Source organism: Rhinolophus hipposideros (genome assembly GCF_964194185.1).
Source record: "Rhinolophus hipposideros genome assembly, chromosome: 12".
In the NCBI taxonomy this organism is placed as follows: domain Eukaryota; kingdom Metazoa; phylum Chordata; class Mammalia; order Chiroptera; family Rhinolophidae; genus Rhinolophus; species Rhinolophus hipposideros.
The window spans coordinates 47,767,698-47,794,592 of record NC_138058.1 but is presented as its reverse complement, the minus strand read 5'-3'; the positions used below and the strand labels follow the sequence as shown (position 1 = coordinate 47,794,592).

General features: G+C 34.9%; 1 protein-coding gene and 1 pseudogene across 3 annotated transcripts in view; one reads left to right on the top strand and one right to left on the bottom strand.

Annotated features, from left to right (window-relative positions):
* The window catches only part of THADA (THADA armadillo repeat containing), a 291,090-nt gene that overhangs the window by 199,182 nt on the left and 65,013 nt on the right, over positions 1 to 26,895 (bottom strand). For both annotated transcript variants that reach the window (XM_081068770.1, XM_081068771.1), the window contains exons 23-26: positions 25,972 to 26,104; positions 22,691 to 22,804; positions 17,493 to 17,615; positions 6,089 to 6,180 (exon numbers count right to left, since the gene is read on the bottom strand). In XM_081068770.1, the coding sequence (XP_080924896.1) occupies positions 6,089 to 6,180; positions 17,493 to 17,615; positions 22,691 to 22,804; positions 25,972 to 26,104 (462 nt within the window). The remainder of the gene's footprint in view (positions 1 to 6,088; positions 6,181 to 17,492; positions 17,616 to 22,690; positions 22,805 to 25,971; positions 26,105 to 26,895) is intronic.
* On the top strand, positions 11,893 to 12,299 carry LOC308505735 (large ribosomal subunit protein eL30-like; annotated as a pseudogene). The gene has a single exon. The product of its transcript is annotated as a large ribosomal subunit protein eL30-like (transcript).

The following is a 26,895-nucleotide window of genomic DNA, read 5'->3' as shown; positions in this document are numbered from 1 at the left end:
ACTAAAGCAACAATGCCTTAGTCATTAAAGAAGTCAATGGCCTGTAGCAGTACTTAGGAACAAAGATTACTTGGTCCAGGCCGAGAGTCAATATTTAAGAACACAATGACTAATTCCCACTTCAAGTTCATGAACATATATATTTTTAAGAGCTTCTTTTTGGTTAAAATTTTTATTTGTGGTTTTCCTACCTGTGATCCATGAACCTAAGAATGAACACAAACTTGAAACATGAAACTTTCCAGTAGGCCACAGTGTCAGTATAGACTTCATTCTGCTTTTAAGAACTTCTCAACAAGGGTTACACAAGACGTGTCACCTTACTTTTCAGTCTCCAAAACTTCTCATTTATCTCCTCTGCCTAAAGAACTAGATTGGATGTTCTATTTACAACCGTAGAAAATGCATGAATGACACCTCCGGACCATATGAAAACACTGGGGTGCTTATCTTAATTTCAAATTATTTGAATCCAAATTGGTATTGTTGCTAACAGAAACTCCATTTATAAATAATCGGCTAATTAAAAAAAAAGTCCTAGTTGAGTTCACTGTAAGCTAAGAGTAACCATTAACTTTATTTCCAGCACTAGCTGTGTGACCTTAAGCAACGCACTCAACTGTTCTGCATGTCAATTTTCACATCTGCAAAATGAGAATGCGACTAGACAGCTTCTTAGGTCCCCTCAAACACAAAAACTAATAATAATAGTAGTTATTATGATTTTTTAAAGACATGAATAAAAAATACAAGCACAGACTCAGAAAAACATTAGGTTAGCCCTACAAGACATCATACCATAGGCAAGGATTATTGCAAAACCCCAAATGCACTCTCCATAGCACCAAACTATAATCAAATGTAAGAATTGGACAGAGGTAAATGTCTTACTGGCCACACTGATATCCTACTGGGGTAATTTCATTCATCCTCTACCTGCCAACCAAAAACCTAAGACTTCTACCTTCCTGGCTTTACAGTATGATATTAGAAACCTGGTACCCTGCTTCTTCCACACCTTTGCATGAAAACAGTGTGAGGCTCATGGAGGAAGAGAACTTTCCCAGAACAAAAGGTATACAGTGTTCTTCTTCCACCATCCACCAGGAAGTCTTAAGAGTCACTTCAAAACAAACTTCTCCATTGGCCTCCTCCCACATTTCCTCTTAAAATCAACCTGCCACATGGGAGATGTGAGATGCTTGGTCCACACTGAGACTTTGGGGGAAGGGGCTCATTTCCCACTTTGACAATGTCTAATGAAATCTAAAGCTAGTCTCTCAAACGGTGACCCAGTGCTCATGAGGGGTTATGTGTGCTGATGTGCAAATTGCAGGTGCTCTGCAGATGGAACCGGATATGTGTTCTAGTTCAACCACTTTCTGGATGTATTACCGCGTGCAAATTAACAGTCTCACTAACCTTAGTTTACCGCTCTGTGAAATCAGGATGACTCTCCACTTCACAGTGCTGAAGGCTAAATTAGACACCTATAAAGGATCTGGTACGTGCCAAGCACACAAACAGGCACTGAAGATATGCTACCCGCTTCACAATTTCTCCCTTCCTTCTACACAAGTGGAACGGAAACTCTTGCCCAGCAGATAACTGCCATAGACCTCATTAGACTGTCAGCTTCCCTAGGGCCGAGAGCATGACTGACTCATCTTTGAATCCCAGTGCTTGTTAAATGGAGACAATCAGAATCCTTTAGGTCTGAGGATGTTAAGATTATCCCGGCCACAGTCAAAGAAAATTCTGATTTTCAGTTTGGCCAAATAGGCGCTTTGCTACAAACTACTACGTAGTTCAAAGCAAAAAAGCTACTCTGAACTCTAATAATTACATTCTTTAAAATATAAAAACCCAATTGCCCTACAGCACTCAATTTTAGCTTTGAGAATCCAATTCTTTCCTAAACAATGGCGTGGGTAACCACAGAAACTTGTGGAATCTCTTTTCCTAGAAAACATGAACAGGAGAGAAGCCAGTCTGTCTGGAAATGACTTCAAACTCTGTCTATAATAAGCAAGGGGTTAGACTAGATCAGATGCCCCTCAGAGGACCCTTCCAGACCTTCACCACTAAGATGTTAAGAAAAATAACTAAAATAATTACCTGCCATTTACACCCAGGAAAATAAAATAAATACAATTCAGCATCTCCTAAATTGTCATTAGACATGATTTCACTTGGACCTGGTGATGCTTTTACGAACATTTTCTTCTTAAATTGCACTAAACCATCCTCAGCTCTTAATTTGAATATGAACTCTCCCTAACAAGACAGCTAGAGATTGTACTTAACAACATAGAAATAAGATTACTCTTTTGTTCTTCTTTAAACTACCTGTTTCCAGATACCCCAATTTGGAAACACTTACTTTCTCCCAAATACTCCACTTAAATCTCCTGTTAATGAATTTCTAATGCATCCATTACTCATATATATTGTGCAGCTATTATATGTTGCCTTCTATTTGCACATTTCACAAATAACAATTTTTGTTGCCCTAGCTGAAATGTAAGCTCCTTGAGGAAGGTCCAAGCTTTATATTTCTCATATACTCTTTTATTGTGTCAATATTGAATTCATGACAAATGCTTACAAATCCATATCGGGTGATCAATTTAAAAGAAAGAGAGAAGCAAGAGCTATGGAACATTGTGCACTGAGCACCTGTATGAAGCTTTGGCAAAGTCTAAAATAAAGATTTATATTGCTGTATATTGACATGTCATCAACTGAGGATGAGAATAAAGTTAAATACACACAGGGGCCAAACGGAAAGACTTAGAGTTAAAGATCACATTGGTTTAGCTCCTGCACTGTAAAGAATGAGGAAATATCAAAGGAAGCCCCCTCACATCGCAGGTAGAGGATAGTCTGGAAAGCCCAGCATACTCCCCAGATCACAGAACTGAGTAAGTTCTGATTCTACATCGGGTCAGTTATTCATTCTGTCAGGCCAAGTCAGTCAGGTGGTAATAAATAGAAAGGAAAGGAGCTTTAGAAAATTAAAATGTAATAACATTATTTAAAATAAACATGTGAAACTTATGTTTTCTCATAATCCAAAGAACACATTTAGAACAAGATCAATGAGCTCTAGCGTTCAATCACAATGAGCGTACTCTACATACTTCTAAGTGGAGGGGTAGAACCCCGCTCTTTTCTTTATATATAAAAAAGGGACTTCTTAGCCTTGCTTCGAGGCAGGTGCTGTTCTGGGCACTGGGAATACACCAGTTTACCAAACTCACAAGTCCGGGAACAATCATGTAAAGCCTTAGCTTAGTATTTTACAGAAATAAGAGATATCAAGGATAGTCCCAATCTCTTATCTTAGAGGAAAAAAAACAAGGCCCAGAGAGGCTAACTAACTTGTCTCAGTTGGTTATCGTGACTATATGGCAACAAAGGCTGTAGTTGAAACAAGGATTCTTATGTCTCCTCTAGTAACAAAATTTACATATCCAATAAGCAGGTATTTCTGTATGCCTATTATATGCCAGATACTATGCTAGGTACCAGGTACGCAAAAATGGACAAGATACCGACCCTGTCCTCGAAAAGAGTGTGACTGCAAGACAATGAAATGAGCACAATAACAGAAGTGGTAACACAGAGAAAAAGCAAATCACGTCTCTAACTGCACAGGACTTCCAATCTTTTAAAAGAAAATGAACTGTAAATAGTTTGTTTTATTCTCAACACAGCCCTATGAGTACAGAGCACAGATCTCATTTTTCCTGTTACATAGATGGAGAAATTGAAATACAAAGCGGATAAGGGAGTCTAGTAAGGTCATCTCTAGTGGCAACAAAATGCCTAGAAACCAAGTCTGTTTACTCCTAGACATTTTTGTTCCACTAGATAGGAAAGGCAGATGTTCTTTTTATGTCCAATTCCCTTCTGACCAAGAGCACACATTTGCAAGACTGTGCGCAGAACAATCTGGCTGTGAAAAGTGGACTTCACTGTCTGTGAGGTCTCATCAGCTGAGTTTACCCGATGGTTCAGTAACCAACCAACAGGCCACCATGATTACTAGTGTTCTTGAAGTGTCCATTACATACACACTGAATAGCTGGAAAAGGTTCTGTCCTCAAGGAGTTAATACTGGAGAGAACAGGCATATAAACATTTCAACAAAATGTGACACAATTAAACAAACTACACCTAGAAGAACCATTACAAATACTAGCAAATTTAAGACACAAGGTTTTGCAGAGCAACTCTAGCAGGCTACCAAGAAATATACTCTTTAAGGGTTAAACAGAGAACAGAAGCCTTGTATACATAACGATATATAGCAATTTCAAATTGTTGAACTAAAGACTCTTACCAAAAATGTTAATCACATTAAAAAAATTACTTCTTAATTCCTTCATTTCACTTTTAAACTTTACTCAAAACAATATATGAATATTCCATTTCCTTCTTTCTAGGAAAGTCATATATTTGTAACATTTCCTATTGAAGAGTAATGAATTTCAGAGGTTCTCATCAGCATGTCTTAGACAAAAAGATTAAAACAGTGTGGTTTCACTGTGCTATTCTTCTACCCTCCTTCAGAAGCAACCTAAATGAAATGAAATGAATCTGATAATTTCCTTTGTACATAGTAAAATTTATATATACAACGAAAAATCACTTACTTCATAAAAAGTAAACTGGAAAAAAAGCATTTCTTTATTTTCATATTCCGTTTTACACCTTAATTTCACTCATTTGATAACCTCATATCGTATTTTATTTATACCACTATTTATCATGGCCTTATAACATGACCAAACTGTTTTAAACTTTTTAGCATTTGTAGAATTATTAGCAAAAAAAAAAAAAAAGCTAAGAAGAAACAAATATAAGTGATTTTAAACTACTGACAGGAAGAATTTCTTTAGGAACCAGCTAAATAGTGAAAATTATAATCATCCTTTCAAAGGAATGTTATCATTATTTAAAAAATACAACTTGCTATTTCTCTGGTATTTCCTGAATGTACTCAGGGAATTCATACTTACAGCCAGTTCTCTTCCTTTGAAATATTTATTGAATTTTATAGGGTGATAAGTAGCAATTTAAATGACAATTCAGAACTACGGCTAGGTTTCATTAGAATTACCAACAGTGCATCATAATATTATTTCATGATATTTTCTAATTCCCAAACCTTAGTTCCATTACAAGAAAATATATTTTAAGAAACAAAAGCTTAAAACCTAAAGTTAAATTTGTAATAATAAACTTTTTTAGGTAGAAGAGGAATAGAGCCCGATTTACCTCAAGATCATCAAGAGAAAGACCACTGGGCCAAATCGTATCCTAAATGAAGAAATTAATTAAACATGCAGCGACAGTGACATCTAGTGTTAACAACTGCAAGAAACTAGACTACCATTAAATTTGCCTAAGTGCTAAGAAACTATTCAAAGCTTCTCTTCTTTAAAAACCAGCAAGCAGAACTTGTGCACAGTATCTAAAAATTACCCATAATCAAAGTGTTTCACTAGGTTTCCTTCTAGACATGAAAAAACCTTAAGAGAAAAATATCTTAGACAGTACACATAACACTAAAGATCTAAAAGTGAAAAGCATTATTTATTCTGGCCAACATGTGTAATTGCTCCCCTTGGTTACAGAGTTTAATGCAAAAGTAACCTGGGACATGTTCTGATGTCTGTATCATAAACATTTAAACTTCCAGCTATAAAAGCAAATATAATACAGAAGTTAGTACTTGATGACACATCAAGAAAAAGCAATTTAGGACATTTCAGGAATACCTGAAGAAGGTGCAAAGAAAAGGAAAAATTTTCTTAGCTGTTGCACTAAGAAACAAGCTCTACAATACAGCCCTTGCTACCTTGCTATATTTTCATTGGTTTGAAAGGTCTTATTAAACAGTAGATATTTTTGCCCAAGGATTTAGAATTTGGCATATAGTTATAGTTAACACTATTAACTATAGTGTTTTTATAGTTTTATGCTCTAGATGAACCTTTAAAAACAAGCAAAATTCCAAAAGTTATTTTTGTCCAGGACACTTTTGTACAAAGTAAAGTTAGCATTAGATGGGGCTTACGTATTTTTTTTGAAAAGTTCATCTTTTCCCCTTTGAACTCCAAATATTCTTGTGATCAAGGTACTGAAGAGAAGTGTGGATGAATTTCTCACCTAATATAAAAATAAACACACAATAAGGGTTAAGAAATATTCATGGCATGAACCAACATTTACAATGTTCAAACTAGACATTCAAAACCATTACCCAGTTGCCTAGTATGGGGCTAAAGAAAATATGGTTTGTGTTCATAAAAGACAATTTCAAAAACTTTACAGTAATTGACTCAATGATTTCCTCTTAAACTGAATCTACAAACCAACCACATACACACAATATACCTCTTTCCTATACTTATATTAACACCAATTGTTTTCATTATTTCTTTGTACTTGTATCACCAAATAACACGTCTTTAAAAAACAAACAAACAATAAACTCATTTTTCCATATCCTTTCTGACGATGAATATCCCAGTAAAGATCTCAGCTCTTTCCATTTATTTCCTGTAATCATTTACCTATAAGAGAATATTTATAAGGCCTAACTAAAAGAATCCACACTATTAATATGGCCAAGATAACATTTAATATCCCAAATGTTTATTAATGCCACAATGCCAGTAACCTAATAAAGTAATTTTAACCCTAAAATTATCTGACACAACTGGTTAATAAAAATAAAAGATCATAATAAACATAAATTTCTTCACAACGACAATAGCAGAGCATATCTATTTCCAAACCAATGTCTACCGAGATGCTTTGCTGTATCATGAAAGTGTCTTGAATGGCATATTGGGCTTCCTCAATTACCTTGCCAAATCAGTGTAGAGATGTACAACTATGTACTAACTTCCCTACAGCGTGTGAGGCACATACCAGCACCATGGAGAATATCCAGAAATAGGGGACACACACTTCCTGCCAACACAGGGCTTATATTCTAATTAGACAGGTGTCATAATCATATGGCACATAAGCATCAATAGAAGAAGTAATTAAAAAGCGACAACGTGAAATTTAGAAAACAGCTTCCTGAAACCATTGCAGTGAGGGTCACAAACTCAAATGCCCCCATAAACCAGTAAGTGACAGGAGCAGCGGAGGACTGGGTCTAATGAAGTCATTCTTCAGTTTCAGTTGAGTTGTTGCCACGAGGGAATGGAAGCCCGGTCTGGCCAGATTTTCTTCTTTTTCAAGAGAAGCCAGAAACCCCCATTTTTATGTGAAATCTCACTATTTTGAAATACTGGCAACAAATTAAAAAGAAAAGAAAAGAAGACACTGTGGAAGCCAAATACAGCACAGTTGTAGGCTACATTTGCCCTCACAGCCACCGGCTTGCAACTTCTCTAGCAGCTGAATGCCGACTCAGTTCATGTATAGTAACTCTAGAAGTGGGCCATACATACATTGGCACAATTCAGATAAAAATTGCAACGAAACCCTAAAAGTGGACAAATTTGCTTGTGTCCATTCAAAAGTCAACAAGTATTAATGAAGCCCTGCCTAATATCCCCAGAGAGTAAATCAGTCTGTCCTGTTACTCTATCAGCATCGCCTCTACCCTAGCTCAAGTCTTGATTATCTTACCTAGTCTACTGACTGAGTTCCCAAAGACTCCCAGGTTTAAGATGACCTGGTCACCTAGGACCCTGTCCATCTCAGGAATCACACAAAAACATAAAAGGAAAAGAAAAATAGAAACACAACCTGCATCTTGCCCTAAAGCAAACTTTCTGAGAAAGGCTGTCAAGTGCAGTCAAGTGAAAACAGGCGTGCCTGGAGATGAAAGAGGATGCCTGCTGAGGCACACCTTAAGCAAAACTGCAAAGGACTGTTTTACAAAGTGCATGGGCACCCCCAGAAAGAAAACTCCTTGTTGGAATCAGTAGGCTGGAGGAAGGAGACATACAATGTCTTTTAGTAATATTAAGATGGATCAGTGGGTTTCCATTCATTATCAAGCTCGCTCATTAGCAGCCAATGATTATCATACCTATTCCAGTAGGTATAGCAAAATGGTGATAACTATTAATTAGTTATAATTGTCAGAAAAACTACTATATAAAAAAAAGCTTTCCATCATCAGCTATTTTGGTTACCCTGCTACGAAGTTAGTGCAGAATTCATTCCACAAATTTACCAGCTTGCAGAATAATGAGTTCATGCCATAGCAACCTCCAAAGGTGACCAAATGATGAGCTTTTAAGACATTTTTAAAAATTAATTTTCCTTTTATTGAGAGATAACTCACATACCATAAAAGTCACCATTTTAAAGGGTACTATTCAGTAGTTTTAGTATATTCTCAAAGAAGGAAACTATCACTGTTACCTAATTCCAAAATATTTTCATCACTCCAAAATGAAATCTTACACCATCGTCCCTTGGTATCCATGGGGGATTGGTTTCAGGATCTCCAAGGACACCAAAACCTGAGGATGTTCAAGTCTCTTATATAAAATGGCATAGTATTTGCAAACAGGCTACAAAAGGGTATGCCCACACATCACTTTATTCGTGTGGATTCAGCACAGTGCTTGACACGTGGCAAATTCAAGTTTTGCTTTCTGAATCTTTCTGGGACTTTTCCCCCAAAATATTTTCAATCCACAATTAGTTGAATCCGTGGATGCGAAACTCACATATATAGCCAATAGTACACATTAGTAGTCACTCCCTATCTTCCTGCACTAGGCAATCAATCTACTTTTTGTCTCTGTGAATTTGCCTATTCTGGACATTTCATATTTATGAGATCATATAATATGCAGCTTTTATGTGTGGCTTCTTTCACTTAACTGTTCTCAAGGCTAATCCATGTTGTAGCACGTATCAGCATGTCATTCCTTTTATGGCTGAATAATATTCCATTGTACGGATATATCTCATTTTTAAAATATACTCGTCATTTGATAGATGTTCAGGATATTTCCACTTTTTGGCTCTTATGGATAATGATACTATAAACATTCACGTACAAGTTTTTGTGTGAACGTTTTCATCTCTTGGGTATACACCGAGAAGTAGTATTGCTGGATCGTTGGTAACTCTATGTTAACCTTTTGAGGAACTGCCAAAGTGGCAGTACCATTTTACATTCTCATCAGCAAAGTATGAGGGTTCCGATTTCACAAATTCTCCAAACCCTCCCCAATAGTTGTTACTGTCCATCTTTTTGATTATAGCTATCCTGGTGGGTGTGAAGTGGTATCTTTCTGTGGTTTTGATTTGCATTTCCTTAATGAGTTAAGGAAATGTTAAGCATCTTTTTCTGTGCTTATTGACTATTATATATCTTTTTTGGAGAAATGTATTCAAATTCTTTGTCCATTTTTAATTGTGTTGTCTTTCTATCATTGAGTTGTAAGAGTTCTTTGTATATTCTGGATATTAATCAAGTACGTGATCATCAGATATACGACTTGCAAATATTTTCTCCCATTCTGTCAGTTGTCTTCATTTTCTTGATGGTATGTTTTGAAACAAAGACAATTTAAATTTTGATCAATTCAATAATTTATCTTTTTTCTTTTGCAGCTTGTACTTCAGGCATCATATCTAAGAAACTATTACCTAACTCAAGATAACAAAGATTTACACTTAATGTTTTCTTCTAAATGCTTTATCATTTTAGCTCTTACATTTAGGACTTTGACCCATATTAAGTCAATTTTTGAATATGTTGTAAGATAGGAAGCAAATTCATTCTTTTGCATGTGGATATCCAGTTGTCCCAGTACCATCTGTTGAACAGACTATTCTTTCTCCCATTGTGGCACCTTTTCAGTACTAAATGCTAGGTTTTATTTATGGACTCTTAGTTAATTCCATTCTGTTGAATCAAATATGTCTATCCTTATGCCAGCACCACACTAGATTACTGTTGCTCTGTTGTAACTTTAAAAAGTTTCCACATGTGAGTAAGTCTCAAATTTTTCACATGTGAGTCCACCAACTGTTCTTTTTCAAGACTGTTTTGGCTATTCTGAGCCTCTTGTATTTCCATCTGAATTTTAGGATCACCTTGTCAATTTCTGCAAAAAAGTCAAATGAGATTTTAACAGAGATTGTATTAAAACTGTAGATCAATTTGGGAAGTATTGCCATCTTAACAATATTAAATCTTCCAGTTCACGAACATGGAATATCTTTCCATTCATTTAATTTCCTTCAACATTGTTTCGTAATTTTCAGTGTCTTACAATTCTTTTGTTAAATTTATTCCTAAGTATTTTATTCTTTTTGATGTTATACATGGAATCGTTTTCTTAATTTCACTTTTGGATTGTTCATTGCTAGTGTACAGAAGTACAGATAATTCTTGTATATTGATCTTGTGTCCTTAAACCTTGCTAAACTTGTTTATTCAGCAAATGGTTTGTGTGTGTATATATTCCCTAGGATTTTCTACATATAAGATCATGTCATTGAAAAATAGAGAGCATTGCATCTTCAAAACTCAGCAATTTGGCTGATTTTTATTTCTTATTCTTGCCTGATTGCCCTACCTACAACCTCCAGTACAATGTTAAATATGTGCGGCAAGAGTGGATATCCTTGTCCTGTTCCTGATCGTAGGGGGAACGCTTCTGGTCTTTCAACATTAAGTGCATTGTTAGCTATAGGTTTTCCATTGATATCCGTCATCAATGGAAAGAGAAGAGAAAGTTCCTTTCCACTCCTAGTTTGCTGAGTGTTTTTAACATGAAATGGTGTTGGATTTTGTCAAATGCTTTCCCTGCCTTTGCTTAAATAATTATGTGGTTTTTGTCCTTGCGTCATATGACATATTACATTAATTGATTTTCACACATTGAAAGATATATACTCTATATTTTAAAAGTACAGCAGTTATACAGCATAATAGTTTAAAAAGTTATTGTGAATGTAGAGCAAAATAACTACCGTGGAATACTCTACACGTTATTTAAAATAGAAGAATGCCCCCATGTTTCTGTTAGCCAGTATAAATCGTTCCCAGATCTCTGTTTCAGGTACTCCTTCTAATTTTCTAACATTTCATCCATATTTTCAATCCCTGTCTACCATAAAGCTAATGAAGAGAGAAATTAAGTAGAAGTACAATTTAGAAAGAGGATGTGACTGATTGACAAACTGCATTATCAACTCCTAAATCCTTGATAGTACCTGCTAATGTGAATCATTGAGGTTAAATCTCAATGTAGGCAAACTATTCGTAGTAACGGCAATGAAAACATATCTTGTCTGGGAAGGATGGCTCAAAGAGAATATAAGTAAAAAGTAGAGCAATAGTAGAAAAGAGTTAGTAGTAGTAAAGTTTGAAATGGAGGGAATACATTGGCTACCAAATAACTCTAGCAATAATCAATCTTTATCACAAAGAAAACATCAGAAAACCTTCCTGTTCTCTTAGCTCCTTCTCCACCAATATATGGTTGATAGGGACTTGGTATTCAGCTACAAATTGACAACTGCTACCAAAATTCTTCCCTCCTATTAACTGAATGTATGTTTTTTCTTTCCTTTCTAGTGAAAAAGTTTCCACACAGACTTTCAAGACATAGAAGAGTTAGGTAAATAAGAAAAGAAAAATTAGGTTTCACAAAATAGTGTATGATGTGTGTAGAAAAGCATATGCAGTATCTACATATATGTATATATGCATATGTGTATATATGTACATTATATATTTTCTTATATATGTATGGCTTTTCTTATGTAACATAAATGCTCCTTTGACAAATATTTTAAAATCTGAAGGGGCTTTTTTCTCACTCCCCAGCCATCTTGGAGGCTGCTCTTGGTTGGGGGCCATCCCGCATCTAAGGCAGGAAGATGGTGGCTGCAAAGAAGACGAAAAAGTCGCTGGAGCTGATCAACTCTAGGCTCCAACTTGTTATGAAAAGTGGAAAGTACGTGCTAGGGTTCAAGCAGACTCTGAAAATGATCAGACAAGGCAAAGCGAAACTGGTCATCCTTGCCAACAACTGCCCAGCCTTCAGGAAATGTGAAATATAGATTACTATACTATATTGGACAAGACTGGTGTCCACCACTACAGGGGCAATAACATTGAATGGGGCACCGCATGTGAAAAATACTAGAGTATGCACACTGGCTATCACTGATCCAGGTGATTCTGGTATCATCAGAAGCATGCCAGAACAGACTGGTGAACAGTAAATCATGCAAAATTTTTAATAAAACTGGCCAGAGCTCGGTTTAAAAAAAAAAAAAAATGAATGGAGAGCCTACCATATACAATCACTATGTGGTATGCTCATTTATATACCATACACTTTCACTCTTAATAGACAGTCACGTCCTTGAGGATGGGATCTGCATTTAATATTATAAAAGATTTTGTCTAGTGTACATGGTGCCAGTTTATAGCAGAAACAAATACTTTCTGAAAAAATTAAGTGAGATTTGGATTCTGACTTTCCTTCCATCACTTCTTAGCCTTACTGACCTTGAAAAAGACACTAAAAACTTTAGGTCACAAATCCCTCATCTGTAATCCAGGAAAACTACTAGCATTTCTGGGCTTACAATTAAGTGGAAGCGCTGCCATGTTGTGAAGTTCATGGTGACCTTCTTCCAAAGCAGCAAGACACTTTTCCCACAAGAAGACAAAAGAGACAGAGCTTCCACTAGCCCATATACTACCTATGTGTGAATTAGGGGAAAAAGACTCCTCCTGTGCATGAATAAAGCTCCATGCCAAAGCACGCAGCATAGTAAATAGAGCATGGCTGGGTTTCGGCACCACACAGCCTGCATCCTGGCTCCCTTGTGGCAACCTCACAGCTGCCATAGGGCCTGGAGAAGATGCCAACAGAGGCACAGAGCACATGTAGCGGTGCCACTGGAAAGATCTGAAAGGCTCTTTTTCCTCTGAAACCCACTGCAACTGTGAAGCAGAATTGGCCCGAGGGAAGCAAACTACAGATATACCAGACAGACCCAGTGTGTGTCTTGGAAGGACCCTAAAGTGGCAGTCTCAGTGCAGTCTCAAGTAAGCTAGAAAGATGAGTTACCTGTTGTGCAAGGAGGACGCAGGGAAAGATCAGATGTTCCGTAGTCACTGAACAGAAAAAAAGGAATGCCCAGAAATGTCTGTTTCCAAAAACAACTCAGAAAATTCTGTTCCCATATATGTACTTACAAATTACTTTATTACCTAAATTTTTAATTAAACTAGCTTCATCTCCAAAATATATGTCAAAGATTATCATTTGTTACCATCTTCACTAATATTTCTCAGAGCCACCATCATCTTTTGGCAAAACTATTACAATAGCTTCCTGATTGTTCTTTCTCCATCTCTCTTTTTACTTTACAATCGAGTCTCTACTTTTCACTACACAAATCAGGTCCCATCACTCCTTTACTGTGTGAAGGGTTTTTCAACAGCAGTGGGAGCCACAGTTTGAAACCCCAGGTCTATCCCAACTACAACTATGGAGGTTGTGGCTCATTCGGCCATATCCAGACTCGGTGAGATGCTACAGGGCAAGACATGGATCTGGCTTCTCTAGCCTCTGCCCAAGGGTTGTGTCAACACCTGCTCAAGCTGAGTGAACTTTGACCAATAAGAGACAGGATATTGGACTGTTCCAAGAGGTGGTAGGTTTCACATGGCCTGGCTAGAAGATATATCACATGACCAGACAACTAGCTCAGTTTTACTGTACGGTTAAGGCCCTCTTGGTAATGCCTTTCTTCTTTCCTTGCCTCATGTCCCTTTTTCATCCATTCTTGCTGCTTTGTGTTACCACTCAATAAAACCTTAGCACCTAGGCTATACCCCCAGATCTCTAAGGAATAGGGCCAAAACCCTATGAAGTAGGTAAAATGTATCTTTTCTGTATTCCTACAACACCCAAAACTTTCCCTTGTAACAACACAGATTTTGGAGTCAGACATAACAGTTGTGTGCCCTTAGACAAAGTTATTTCGCCTCTCTGAGCCTCTTTTTCCTTATCTGTAAAATGAGAATTATAATAGAATCTACCTCCCAGGGTTGTTCTGAACATTAACTGAGATAATCAATGTAAATGATACCCGGCACATGGAAAATATGCAAAAAGACAGCCATTATTATGATTATGTCTTATTGATCTCTCTATTTCTAGTGCCTATTATATTACCTGCAACACAGTAGGTATACCTAAAGCCTAATATGTTTACGACACGTTTCCCCTGTAGTTTAAAAATGCCTAATAGGTGGCAAAGAACAAGAGATTTGTATGGTCTCAATACAAAAGATTGAGGAGTCTGTAAAAACACATACATACATGAATGCTTTATTCATTCTGGAATGAATGTTCCAGTACTGAAAAATTAAAATTAAGTTCATTTTACTTTTGTCATTTTTCCCTCTCTAACTTATCAGAAAAAAATAACTAAGTAAAAAGCACAGATATAGTTACCTTTAAGCATAACATACAATCCTGAGAAAATGTGTACAAATCAGATTTTTGTAAATCAAACCACATTCCACCTGCCTTCAGGGAAAATCACTCTTTAAATGACTTCAACAGAGAATGCTGTGATAAATTGTTTTGTGAAACGAAGGCTTTTTCACATTCATTGATTATGTGGAGTTACAATTTTGGTGTATCTTAGATTAGTCTTTTATAAGGAAGGAAACATAACAATCAACATATTAAATAAATATGTGGATATATTAAATAAATACATGGATCATTATAGCTATGATGTTAATTTTCTCTAGTAAAGCAAACAAACAATAGAAACAAAAAGATTCCTTAATAACCAGTGTTAAAAAAGAAGATCCCCCAAAATAAAACTATAAATAAGCACAAATTTATGCAGTCTTTTATAAATATAAATGTGTATCTGAGTATTATACACGTGTAAAACCCACACAGAATAAAAGAGGAAGAAAATGTATCAGGAAGTTTATAACGATTATATCTATATGGTAGTTTAAAAGGGAACTTTCAGTGCATGTTACTTTAAAGTAGCCCTGAAAGCAGTTTTATAATCTGAAGAATAAACAGATTGCTTGTCCAAAAAAGGGGGGGGAGGACTTTTACTTTTTTTTATGCTTTCCTTTATTTTCAAAATTTCTGTAGTGCACGTGTTACTGTTTAAAAGGTCTCCAAAAAGACTTTTTAAATAAATGAACTACTCATTTCTGTTACTTTCAGTTTTGCTAAAAAGTTGGAAAAGTTACCAGGTTTCACTTTCTAAAAGCCCTTGCACAGAGAATATTTTTTTTTTGTTCACCTTGAACTAATAGCTTGAAGAAAACAATACTGATATTTCCGGCAATCAGTTTTATGATCTCTATTCTTCCTGATGGTCAAGCCACATTCCTACCTCCGTGACTCTACCGATGGTATACAGGTATTGCTCCACTTCCTGTAAATGCGTAAGGTAAACACTGTGTCCTCAGGAGTAGTTAGGCAATGCTCCCAGACAGAATTTCAGACGGCTGTCTTTCTTACAGGAAGATGCACAATTTTCCAGGTAAGAGTTGGCAACCTTGCGGATTCCTCTTTACATTGGGAGTCTGTGCCTCTGGCTACCCTACAGTATACTGAGTCTCAATTAGAGGCTTATCATACAGTTATGAAATGTTTTGTGCAGCTCACTAATTGGAAAGCTTGCCTTTCTAGAAAATTCTTTCTGCAGGTAATATATTAAGTCTAGCTTCTTTTTTCCTCTCCCTTTGCCAGCCTTGGTAGGTGTCAAACACATACAAACCATAGGTTTATCTCCTTTATTATAGCAGGTACAATGATCTAGGATAACAATAAAATCATGGTGTTTTTCCCAGGAATCATGAAAAAAACGTGAAAGTTTACTTTCTTAAATCCAACAACTATACTTGGTATTACCTACTATCTTTAGAGTTCTGAATTAAAAAGTTTCTGAACAGTGATCATATTGCCAAAAAAAAAAAAAATGCATGACTCAATATTTAACCTCCACCATTTTAATTGAATGCTTTATGATTGTTTGTTTTTCCACCTTCTGATAGAGCATGTTTATAGCAATCATTCAACACATTGCTACCCAGAGCCCACAGTATCCAAAAGAAAAACACATGAAGATACTAAGAGCCATTTTTCTTCCAGTTCAACATCACTAATCATTAGGGAAATGCAAATCAAAACCAGAATGAGATACCACTTCACACCCGTTAGGATGATTATTATCAAAAAAACAGAAAATAGCAAGTGTTGGTGAGAATGGAAAGAAAATGAAACTTCTGTGCATTGTAGATGCGAGTATAAAATGGTGCCGCCACTGCACAACACAGTTTGGCAATTCCTTAAAAAGTTAAACGTAGAATTACCATATGATATACACAAGAGAACTGAAAGCAGGGAATCAAACAGATATTTGTATACGAATGTTCACTGAAGTATTATTCAAATAGTCAAAAGAAGCAAACTAAATGCCCATCAACAGATGAATGGATAAACAAAATGTCATATGTACATACAATAGAATATTATTCAGCCTTAAAAAGGAATGAAATTATGACACATGCTACAACATTGATCAATCTTAAAAACACTATGCTAAGTGAAATAATCCAGACACAAAAGGACAAATAGTGTATTATTCCTTTTAGATGAGGTGCCTAGAATAGGCAAATTCATAGACAGAAAGTAAAACAGAGGTTACCAGGTATTGGGAGAAGGGAGAGCTGGAGGATTACTGTTTAATGGGTACAGAGTTTCTGTTTGGAATGATGAGAAACTTCTAAAAATGAATAGTGGTGACGACTGCACAACACTGTGAATGTACTTAATGCCACTGAATTGTATACTTAAAACTGGTGACAATGACAAATACATGGTGATAGAAGAATTGACTCTGGGTGGTGAACACACAATGCAATATATAGATGATGTATTATAGAAATACACACTTGAAACAATTTTACTAACCAATGTCACCCCGATAAATTTAATAAATTTAAAAAATTGGTTAAAAATGATAAACTTTTAAAAAGAGATAATTAACAGTTCAAACAAAAATAATAACAGCGTAGTGTGAGTTTACAACATACATAAAAGTAAAATGTATAATAACAGCATGAAGATTAGGAGGAGAGAAATGGAATGACATATTGTTAGATTCTTATACTTTAAATGAAGTGGCATATATCACTTGCGGGTAGACTGTGATGTTAAAGAAATACAGTATAAATCCTAAAGCACTCAAGAAAATAAAAAAAACAGAGTTATGGCTAATAAGCCAACAAAGGAGACATAATGCAACCATTAAATACCAAGAGTGAAAATATAGCTTCATCTAAGGATTTCCCCTTTAAGAAACTCCTTGATAAAATGCAGTACATATTTTTATCACCCAGTGAAAGATTAGTTTACCAAAACCTACTGAGAAGTATAACTAAGTCAATGAAAACACATGGCAAAAGCACTTACTGCCCAGACCGGTGATGTAAAGCCCAGAATTGCAGCCTTAGCTCCATCAGCAACATAAGGAATAATATTTTCTCCCAGACGTGTATCTCTGAACAAGGCTCTAAGGATATTTAAAGCATGAACCTAGAATAAAAAATTCAAAATTATTTGTGGGTTGAAGACTGGTAATTCTAAACCTGTACATAGCTAATAACATAGCCTCAAAACAAAAAGTTACCAAATTACCAGAAGAAACAGACAAACGACAAATGAAGTAGATTTTAATAAAACACATCCAATAATACATTTTTTAAAGTTAGTAAGATTTGAACAATGTACTAAAAAAGCTTGATCCAATGGACATGTATAGAATCCTGCATCTAACAGAGACAACACATTCTTTTCAAGCAAACATGAAACATTTATTTTTTAAAATGACCTCAAACCTAGCCACAAATGTAGTCTCAACAAATAACAAATAATTACTGATTATGCTCTGATAACAGTGGAATAAAGTTGGAAATCGATTTTTTAAGATACTTTTAAAACTGACACATTTTAAAACACTGGTCAAAAAAATTTTTTTTTTAATATTTAGAACTGAACAATAATGAAGATGCTACATATCAACACTTGTGGGATGCACTTTAAGTGGAATTTTAAAAAGTGTGTACCTTAAATGCTTGTATTAAAAAAGAAAAACTAAACATGAATGTGCTAAGTGTCTGATTAAGACAATAGGAAAAGAACAATAAACTCAAATTAGAGAAAGAAAATTTTAAAAAGCAGAAAATTTGAAAATAGCAATGATGTAAGAACATTAACAAAATCAAAAGCTGATCCTTTGAAACAGAAGAAAACCTCTGACAAGATTAACCAAGTAGAGAGGAGAAAATAAGCAGTATCATGAATACCAAAAAGGATATGATTACAAATACATCAAAGAATAAAGCAAAAAACTAATACTATGAATAATACTATCAAATCAATTACAAAAATTAAAGCAAAACGAGCAATTTCCTAGAACAGAGAATTTATCGAAACAAATTCAAGGAAAAATTGAAAAGCTAGATAGATACTACCATTATATAAAGAAAATCAATAGTTAAAAATCCTACCCACACAGAACAAAAGGGGAAAAAAAAACCCAACAAAACAACCACAAATATTCAAAGAATAGATAATTTCACTCTTCTATAAACTGTTTAGAGAAAAAAGACTCCCAAATTTATTTTATCAGCCTAGTACAGTCTGGCCATATAAATAATGTAAGAACAAGTACTTAGCGAAAATAGTAGTATCCACTAAAGCTGAAAATACACATACCCAATAACCATCCTAGGTATCTACTCAAAACAGATGTACATATATGATTCACCATTAGACATGTACAAAAATGTTCTAAAAAGTACTATGCTTAATTACTCAAAATAAAAAACTACCCAAGTGTTCATCAACAGAAGAATGGATAAATTGTATAATACTATATAGCAATGAAAATGTATAAATTACAACATGGATGGATATAACATACATAATGTTGATCAAAAGAAACCATATCAAAAGAGTATATAATTATGGTTCCATTTACATAAAATTCAGAAAACAGGTAAAACTAAAACTAAGGTGTTCAAGTTAGGCTTTAACAGTGGTTACTGTTGGGGGAAAGCGCTAATTAGAAGGGCGCATGATGCTTAAATGTTCAGTTTCTTGCAGATTACGTGTGTTCATTTTGTAAAACTTTACTGAGGTACACATATGATCTGTACATGTCTTTGTATATATGTTATAATTAAATAAGGATTTTTACGTAAAAAATAAGGATGAAAAAGAAAACCACAGGCCAATCTCACTTATGAATACAGTAAAAATATGTGAAAATAATTTTTTAAATTTTTAAGTGAATTTAGCAATGTGTAAAAAAATTCTATCAAAGTTGGGAGCTAATTCTCTAATACAAATGCAAAGATTGCATTACATTGAAAAGTTAATATAATTCATGATATTTGCAAATTCTAGAAGAAACATTTATTATATAGTACATTTATTAACATTATTAAAATGCTTGAAAACATTCAATAAAATTCAATTTCCTTAATGAGACCGAAGACAGATTAAAACCTACGGTAAATATAAGAAACAACATAAGGATGCCTCTATTTCTATTTCTATACAAAACTATACTACAAATTCCAGTCAGAAGAATAAGATACAAAAAATGTTTTAAAAAGGGGTGGGTGATGAGGGTAAGGGGGATCAAATATATGGTTATGGAAGGAGAACTGACTCTGGGTGGTGAACACACAATGGGATTTACAGATGATGTAATACAGAATTGTACACCTGAAATCTATGTAAATGTACTAACAATTGTCACCCCAATAAATTTAATTAAAAATGTTTTAAAGAATAAATATTAGAAAGATAAAACAAATTTAGCATTATTTACTGAGGATACGATTACCTACAAAGAAAATTCAAGAGAATTTACAGACAAGTCATTAGTTGTATTACAGCAAGTCAGGTAGGTTGCTGAATATAAGCACAACAATAACCAAAGAATTCATTATTTTTATACACACCACCAAAATACAATATAATTTTTAAAATACCATTTATAATCTCAAGAAAAAATATAAAATATGTAGATAGAAATCTTACAAAAGATCTGTAAGATTTTATGGAAAATTATTTAAAATAATGAAAGACATTAAGAAAGAACTGAATGAATAACAGAAGAAATAAGCCAGGCTCATGGACTGGAAGATTCAATATCAAAAAAGAAGTTGTTTTTCCTAAATAAATCAATGAATTTAAATTCTAAATTCCAACCAAAATCCAAAAGGGCCTTTTGTTGAACTTAAGGTGATTCTAAAACTTAATATGGCAGAGCAATGGGACAAATACAGCCAAGTTAATTCTGAAGAAAAAAAGAGGGAGAGTCACCCTACCAGACATCAAAACTTATTAGAAAGATACAGTAATTAAAATAGTGACTGTGGCCCAAGAATAGACTAATAGACCAATAGAATAGAGCACAGAAACTGATACGCATATCGATAGAAACAGTACATGATGGAGCGGTATTATAAACCAAGGGAAAAGGAAGTATCATATCAAAAATACTTGCATATTATTTAACAAGTGGAAAACAATAAAATTATTTTCTTATCTTACATAGAAACAAAAACAAATTACAGGTAGTGTAAAGACAGAAATCTGACAAGTAAAATTTTACAACTTGAAAAAGAAAATGTAAAATATCTTTCTGACCTTTGAGTATGGAAGGATTTCTTAAACAAGATCCAAATGCATAAACCATAAAAGAAAAAGCTGACATACTCCATTTTATTAAAATGTAAAACTCCAATGCAATAATCGAGACCATAAGCAAAGGGACAACAGAAGTTTAAACTGGGAGAAGATACGTGCAATTCAAATAACCAAAAAGGATTTATATCAGGAAAATAATTTTAAAACAACAACAAAAAAATCTAACTCCTGCAAAACAAAGACAAATAACCAAATTAAAGGCAGGCAACGTCTTTAAATAGGTAATTCACAGATGTAATCCAAAAGACTAATAAATATATGAAAAGATGTCAAAGCCAGCCAATTAACAGAGAAACGCAAAATTTTTGAGAACACCAATTCACACCAAGCAGAAAGGTAAAATTGTATACAGTGTAGTACTGCTCAGAAATTAAAATGTACTTGGGGCTTAGTAATCTTAAAAACTAATGTTGATTGAAGAAATCCAAACTGTAAAAAGATGTGTAGATGACACCATTCATCTAAAAAAAAATAAAAGCTCATAAAATGAACAAGTGCATAGGAATGATTTGTATTAGTGTTTACAGCTGAGGAGGAAGAAAGAGGAATGGGATGCGGTTAGGGATAGACAGTGTATAAAGCTGTATCTATGATGTTTCACTTCTTAAACTTGGAATTGGTTTCACGGATGTTCACTATTCATTTACATTTTTATATGCTGAAGTGTTTCACAGATACATAATAAAAATAACAAATAAACCATAGGAGGGGGGAAGGAAAGCAAATCATCAACTGAGATCTAGAAGACTGGTTAGAAACAAATTTTGAAATTTGACAAATCTAATAAAAGTGATCACTAAAATGCCATTAATGATCTTGAAGCAGAGTAGGGCAATAATTACCCAGGACTCTTTAAAACCAAATTCCATTATTTTTATATATTCTTATAAAAAATAGTTCTTCTTTAAAGTCTAGGAAAATGGAACCAGTTATATTTTTCATATTTTATTGGAAAATATCTTTAAATGATCATTTCTGAAAGGTGATTAATAACACTTTATTTAAAATTTTAAAATAAATTTGACATCTCACAGTCACAGGCCACTATGTGCCATATGTTAATAAAACCCATCCTTTTCTACCAGTCCACATTCTGGGCCCACGGGCGCCGCTTTAACACCTCCCATAGGCTCTGGGATAAAAATCATATGTATTAATACTTACTGTACCTGATTGTAAAGTTCAGCTCTCAGTCTGTTCCCTGACCTAGCACAGGCCTCCCTCAGTTGGGTAGGAATATCCTACTATGAAGCATTTACTGAGAAAGCCTAGACAAAAAGTCTAGGTATTGACTAGGTATTTGACAGATATTGACTATGGTTAAGTAAAGCAGAGCTGTGAGGAGTACTTAATCCAACTTCATACACTCACATACATACATACATACATACATACATACCTAACCCGACTTTAGCAGTGACTAAAAGGGACTAATAAGTAAGTATTAGCTAAAATTAAAATCTGCATATACCAAATGTCAAACACTACATTTCAGGGAAAGATTCAACTGCTGAATTATAAAATGTATATCAACCTCGAGGAAGCACACATGAAATTTTAAACTGATAGCACAATTATTTTTAAAATTTTAGATACAATGCTAAGCATTAGAAAATATCTAAATTGGACGTTTTCACCAGAGTTTTAAAAGTAGTTCATTTTGGTCAGTGTATATCAATTAAAGAAATGGTTTATTTTGTGGACAGGAAAGACCAAACTAAAATAAACAAACCAAAAAATCCAAATAAGTTTCAAACATCTGTCCTATCTTCAAGAGTTCTATATCTTTGGCAGGCTTTTTGTTTGTTTGTTTGTTTGTTTTTTAAGTACAACAAAGATTTCAAACCACTACCTTCCTAGCAGGGTTTGTGTATTTCTGTTCTTACCTGAGGGACTGTGCTCTCTGAGTCATCTGTAGGCCCAGCCAAAGAGATTAACTCTTTCATTGTTATTTTCAACAAATCCATTTTGCCTTTCTTAGGTTCAGATACCAACAGTGCCTAAGGAAAAAAAGGCAAAAATTTTACGTGCATTTATTTGCTACTTCCCAGAATCAATCCCAAAATGGAAATCTCCTTTATAAAAATATGTGGTGTCAAGCAAATTAATTAAGCCATGTGGCCTTGGGCAGGTAGCTTACCATCTCTATCCCTCAGATTCTTCATCTGTAAAATTAGGTAAAGGTGATATCATAGAATCTCTAAGGTCACATCTAGTTTGCTTGATAATGATATAATTCTAAGAGGTTGAGAATAGCTCTTATCGACAACTCTTTTAGGACCACAATTAGGTGTCAGGTCTCAGACAGAATAAGCAAGTCAGTTTTAGTAACAAATTTACCCAACAAGAAAATTCTCTTTACTTAAAAAAACAAAAAAAACCTCTGGATTAAATTTCTTTTAAGAATTTGGAGACATCCTGGAGATTGATTAGTTATTTAATTCTTCACAAAAGTGTCTCTACCTGGACAACTATAAAATTGTAGCATTGGCAACTCCAGGAGACAAAAGAAAATACTACAAAACTCCAAAGATATTTGAATTTTCAAGAGCTGTTTTGTATCTAACATTTTGCCAATGTTCAATAAACATAAAAACAGGATATCAAACCACTTGAGGCGATGAAAACGAATGAAGTACTGACACATGCCACAATATGGATGAACCCTGAAAACATTATGCTAAGTGAAAGAAGAGAGACACAAAAGACCACACATTATATGATTCCATTTATATGAAATGTCCAGAATAGGCAAATCTATAGAGACACAAAATAGATTAGCAATTGTGTAGGAACTTGGAGGAGCAGGGGTATTTCAAACATATGTAGCAACTAGCTCCCAAGAGTGACAAGTTTCAAGCTACTCAGTTTCTTCTGAAGCATTTATAATCCATAAAAGAGGAAAGTAAAGATACACACACAAAATAGGTTTAAAAGAGAAATTTCCCATAGTATATTTATGCTCCGAAAACATGTATCCTGTTTTATTCATGACCATTCAAAACTCTTTTTATCTACACAAAAGATAAGCTCATAAACTAAGTAGAAAGTTCTCCACAGCTAACACAAACTAAGCAGAGGTTTCCACCAGAACAAGAATATAACTTTATTAATAAGTTATGCTAAGTGAAATGGGGCCTCTCTGAGCAGATTTTTCTAATAGTTTAGATTTTATTTAATTAAAATAGGAAAGCTACATGCAATTACTGAAATGTCTTCTGGGAACCATGGCTTTTATCCCCCAAGAGCTGTGTGCTGTTGTGACACTCTTCTCAAGGATGGGCTAATAAAATCCATGTACTGATTGCTCTATTACTTTGACCAATATTTAGTATTAATCAGAGAGCAGAGGTGGAATAAGCATACAGCACAAACATACAATCAGCCCGTGCTATTGCCTTAACATTTGTCCTCAGGCAGATGAACGAGGAAAACACTCAATAGATCAGAATGAATTACCAGTAGCAGAATGGACCATTCTGATCCAGAATGCATCAGATCAGAGAGGAGTTGATTTCTGAAGGGCGCCAAGATCCATGCTGCAGAACTACCTCAATGATGTCTGAATCACAATAACAACTTCCATTGCCCCTTGTCATTAAAAAAATCATGACTTTGGGAATTTGAGGGGGGAATAAGAGAAGGAAAAAATTTAGGGGCACTAAAAAACAGACTTTACTTACTTTCATTGCTTTTATTATACTAACTCCATTCCTGGATTTTATCTTACTGAATATTAAACAAAGACCTTTCGGGTCAGGGTGTGAGGACTTCAGATTTTTTATTCTTTGGATTCATGAAGGGGATAGCCTCTTAATTTCAGTACTGTGGAAATAAAATATTTTCATATCCAAGAGTAATATCTGGGTGTGCTAAGATAGAGCAATCTTTAAGGTATTAGGTTTGTGCAAAAGTAATTGTGGTTTAAAAGGTTAAAAACAGGGGCCAGCCCAGTGGCTCAGGTGGTTGGAGCTCCATGCTCCTAACTCCGAAGGCTGCTGGTTCGATTCCCACATGGGCCAGTGGGCTCTCAATCACAAGGTTGCCAGTTCAACTCCTCGAGTCCCCCAAGGGATGGTGGGCTGTGCCCCCGCAACTAGCAAAGGCAACGGCAACTGGACCTGGAGCTGAGCTGTGCCCTCCACAACTAAGACTGAAAGGACAACTTGAAGCTGAACGGCCCCCTCCACAACTAAGATTGAAAGGACAGCAACTTGACTTGGAAAAAAAAAAAGGCCTGGAAGTACACACTATTCCCCATTAAAGTCCTGTTCCCCTTCCCCCCACCCCCCACCCCAAAAAAAGGAAAAGAAAAATAAATAGATAAAAGGTTAAAAATAACTGCAAAACCACAATTGCTTTTGCACCAACCTCATGTTAAGTGAAACAAAGCAAGGTGCAAAACAGTATGTACAATAGCTTTCAACTGTGTTAAAAAAGAAAATACACACACACACACACACACACACACACACACACACAAACACATACACTCTCTCATATGCAGAGTGGTTCAGGAGTCTGGCTCCTGGGCGCAAGTCTCAGTTCCGTTCTTACTATCTCTGTGGCCTTTGGCATGCCACTTAACTTTTCTAAGCTCCAGCTTCTTCATCTATAATATACAGATGATAATAGTATCTACCTCATAGGCCTTGAAGAAGGACTAAATGAGATTATATATGTGAAATAAGTACTTACAAATGTTAGCTACTATTATGATTAGGATTATTTTATACATGGAAATTTTATATAAGGATTCAAAAGAAACTGTTAACACTGGATGCCCACAAAGAAGAGCTTAAGGGTCTTGATGTGACAGGAAGACTATTTTTTTCCTAATTCAAAAAAAAAAAAAAAAAAGGCAACACGTACACTTCCTGGAAGCGAGCAATGAATGTGCCACAGTGATGTCTGCCTACCTAATAAACAGGCGGAAATCTATACCACCCTCTGTTTACATTACAAGACTGACCTCTTAGAGGGTTTGTTCCAAGAACAGATCTTTCACAGGAACACACTGTCCACACATTAAAACAAAGCTACAAATGCTATAGTACTGAAGAGACAGAAATGTACCTTATGCAATATGCTCCCTCACATGTCAAGGGGGTTAGAATACGCTACGATCAAAAGACAAACAAACAGCTATGGTCCTGTGGATAAGTACCTGTATGTAGAAAGGAATTCCAGCACTGCGCCTTGTAGCACAGAGTTTAGATGAAGGATCACTGCATTTAATTTCCTCTAAAACATTCCATAACCACTGCTCCGGCAGCTTTTGCAGACTCACATTAGGGCATCTAAAAGGCATACATAGAACAAACATTTGGAATTATCATGTACCAAAAGGTAAAAGTACAAACTCTTGATACATATTAAGATTGCTAGAAAAGAATACATATCCTTACATTTGGAGGGAGGAAAACTCTCACTTTCCACTTTTCACCTACTTTCCTCTTTATTAGGGGTCTTAGGATTTGAAGCTATTAAAGATTCCACTCTTACAAAAGCATATAAAGCATGTATCTTGTCTGCATAATAAGGTTGAATACCTAGGCTTGCACCCACACTGAAAATGTTCTAAAGATGGTTCATTAAGTTCTCACAGATGTTCTATACAACTGCAAAACTCCAGAGTTCCAACAAAGAGAACGCAACTTTATTGCAATTTATGTTCTACATTTATAGAGATTATACATATTCAAAGAAAACACATTCCAAAGTACATTTTAGTAATCATTTTCATCTCTCTCAAAATGTGGACTACCACAAATAAAATTTTCAACCAGATCCTATGGAGAATAAATAAAGGAAGTTATCTGGGAAGAGGCATAAACATTTGAGGTTATTTGAACATTACCGTTAGTGAAATTCTGCTCTATTATATTAGGTATTATTAAAGGATGCTTAAGAACACTGAATTAAAAAAAAATGTTTTAAACTTATGCCCTCTAAGATTGTATAGCATTATCCTAAGAAATAGGATAGTCAGTGGTAGACACACAATGATTTTAGGAGGATCGTAACTGGATTTAACTAAAGTTAATACATGAAAATAAAGAGATAAAGTCCAAAGGAAAAATACAGCCGT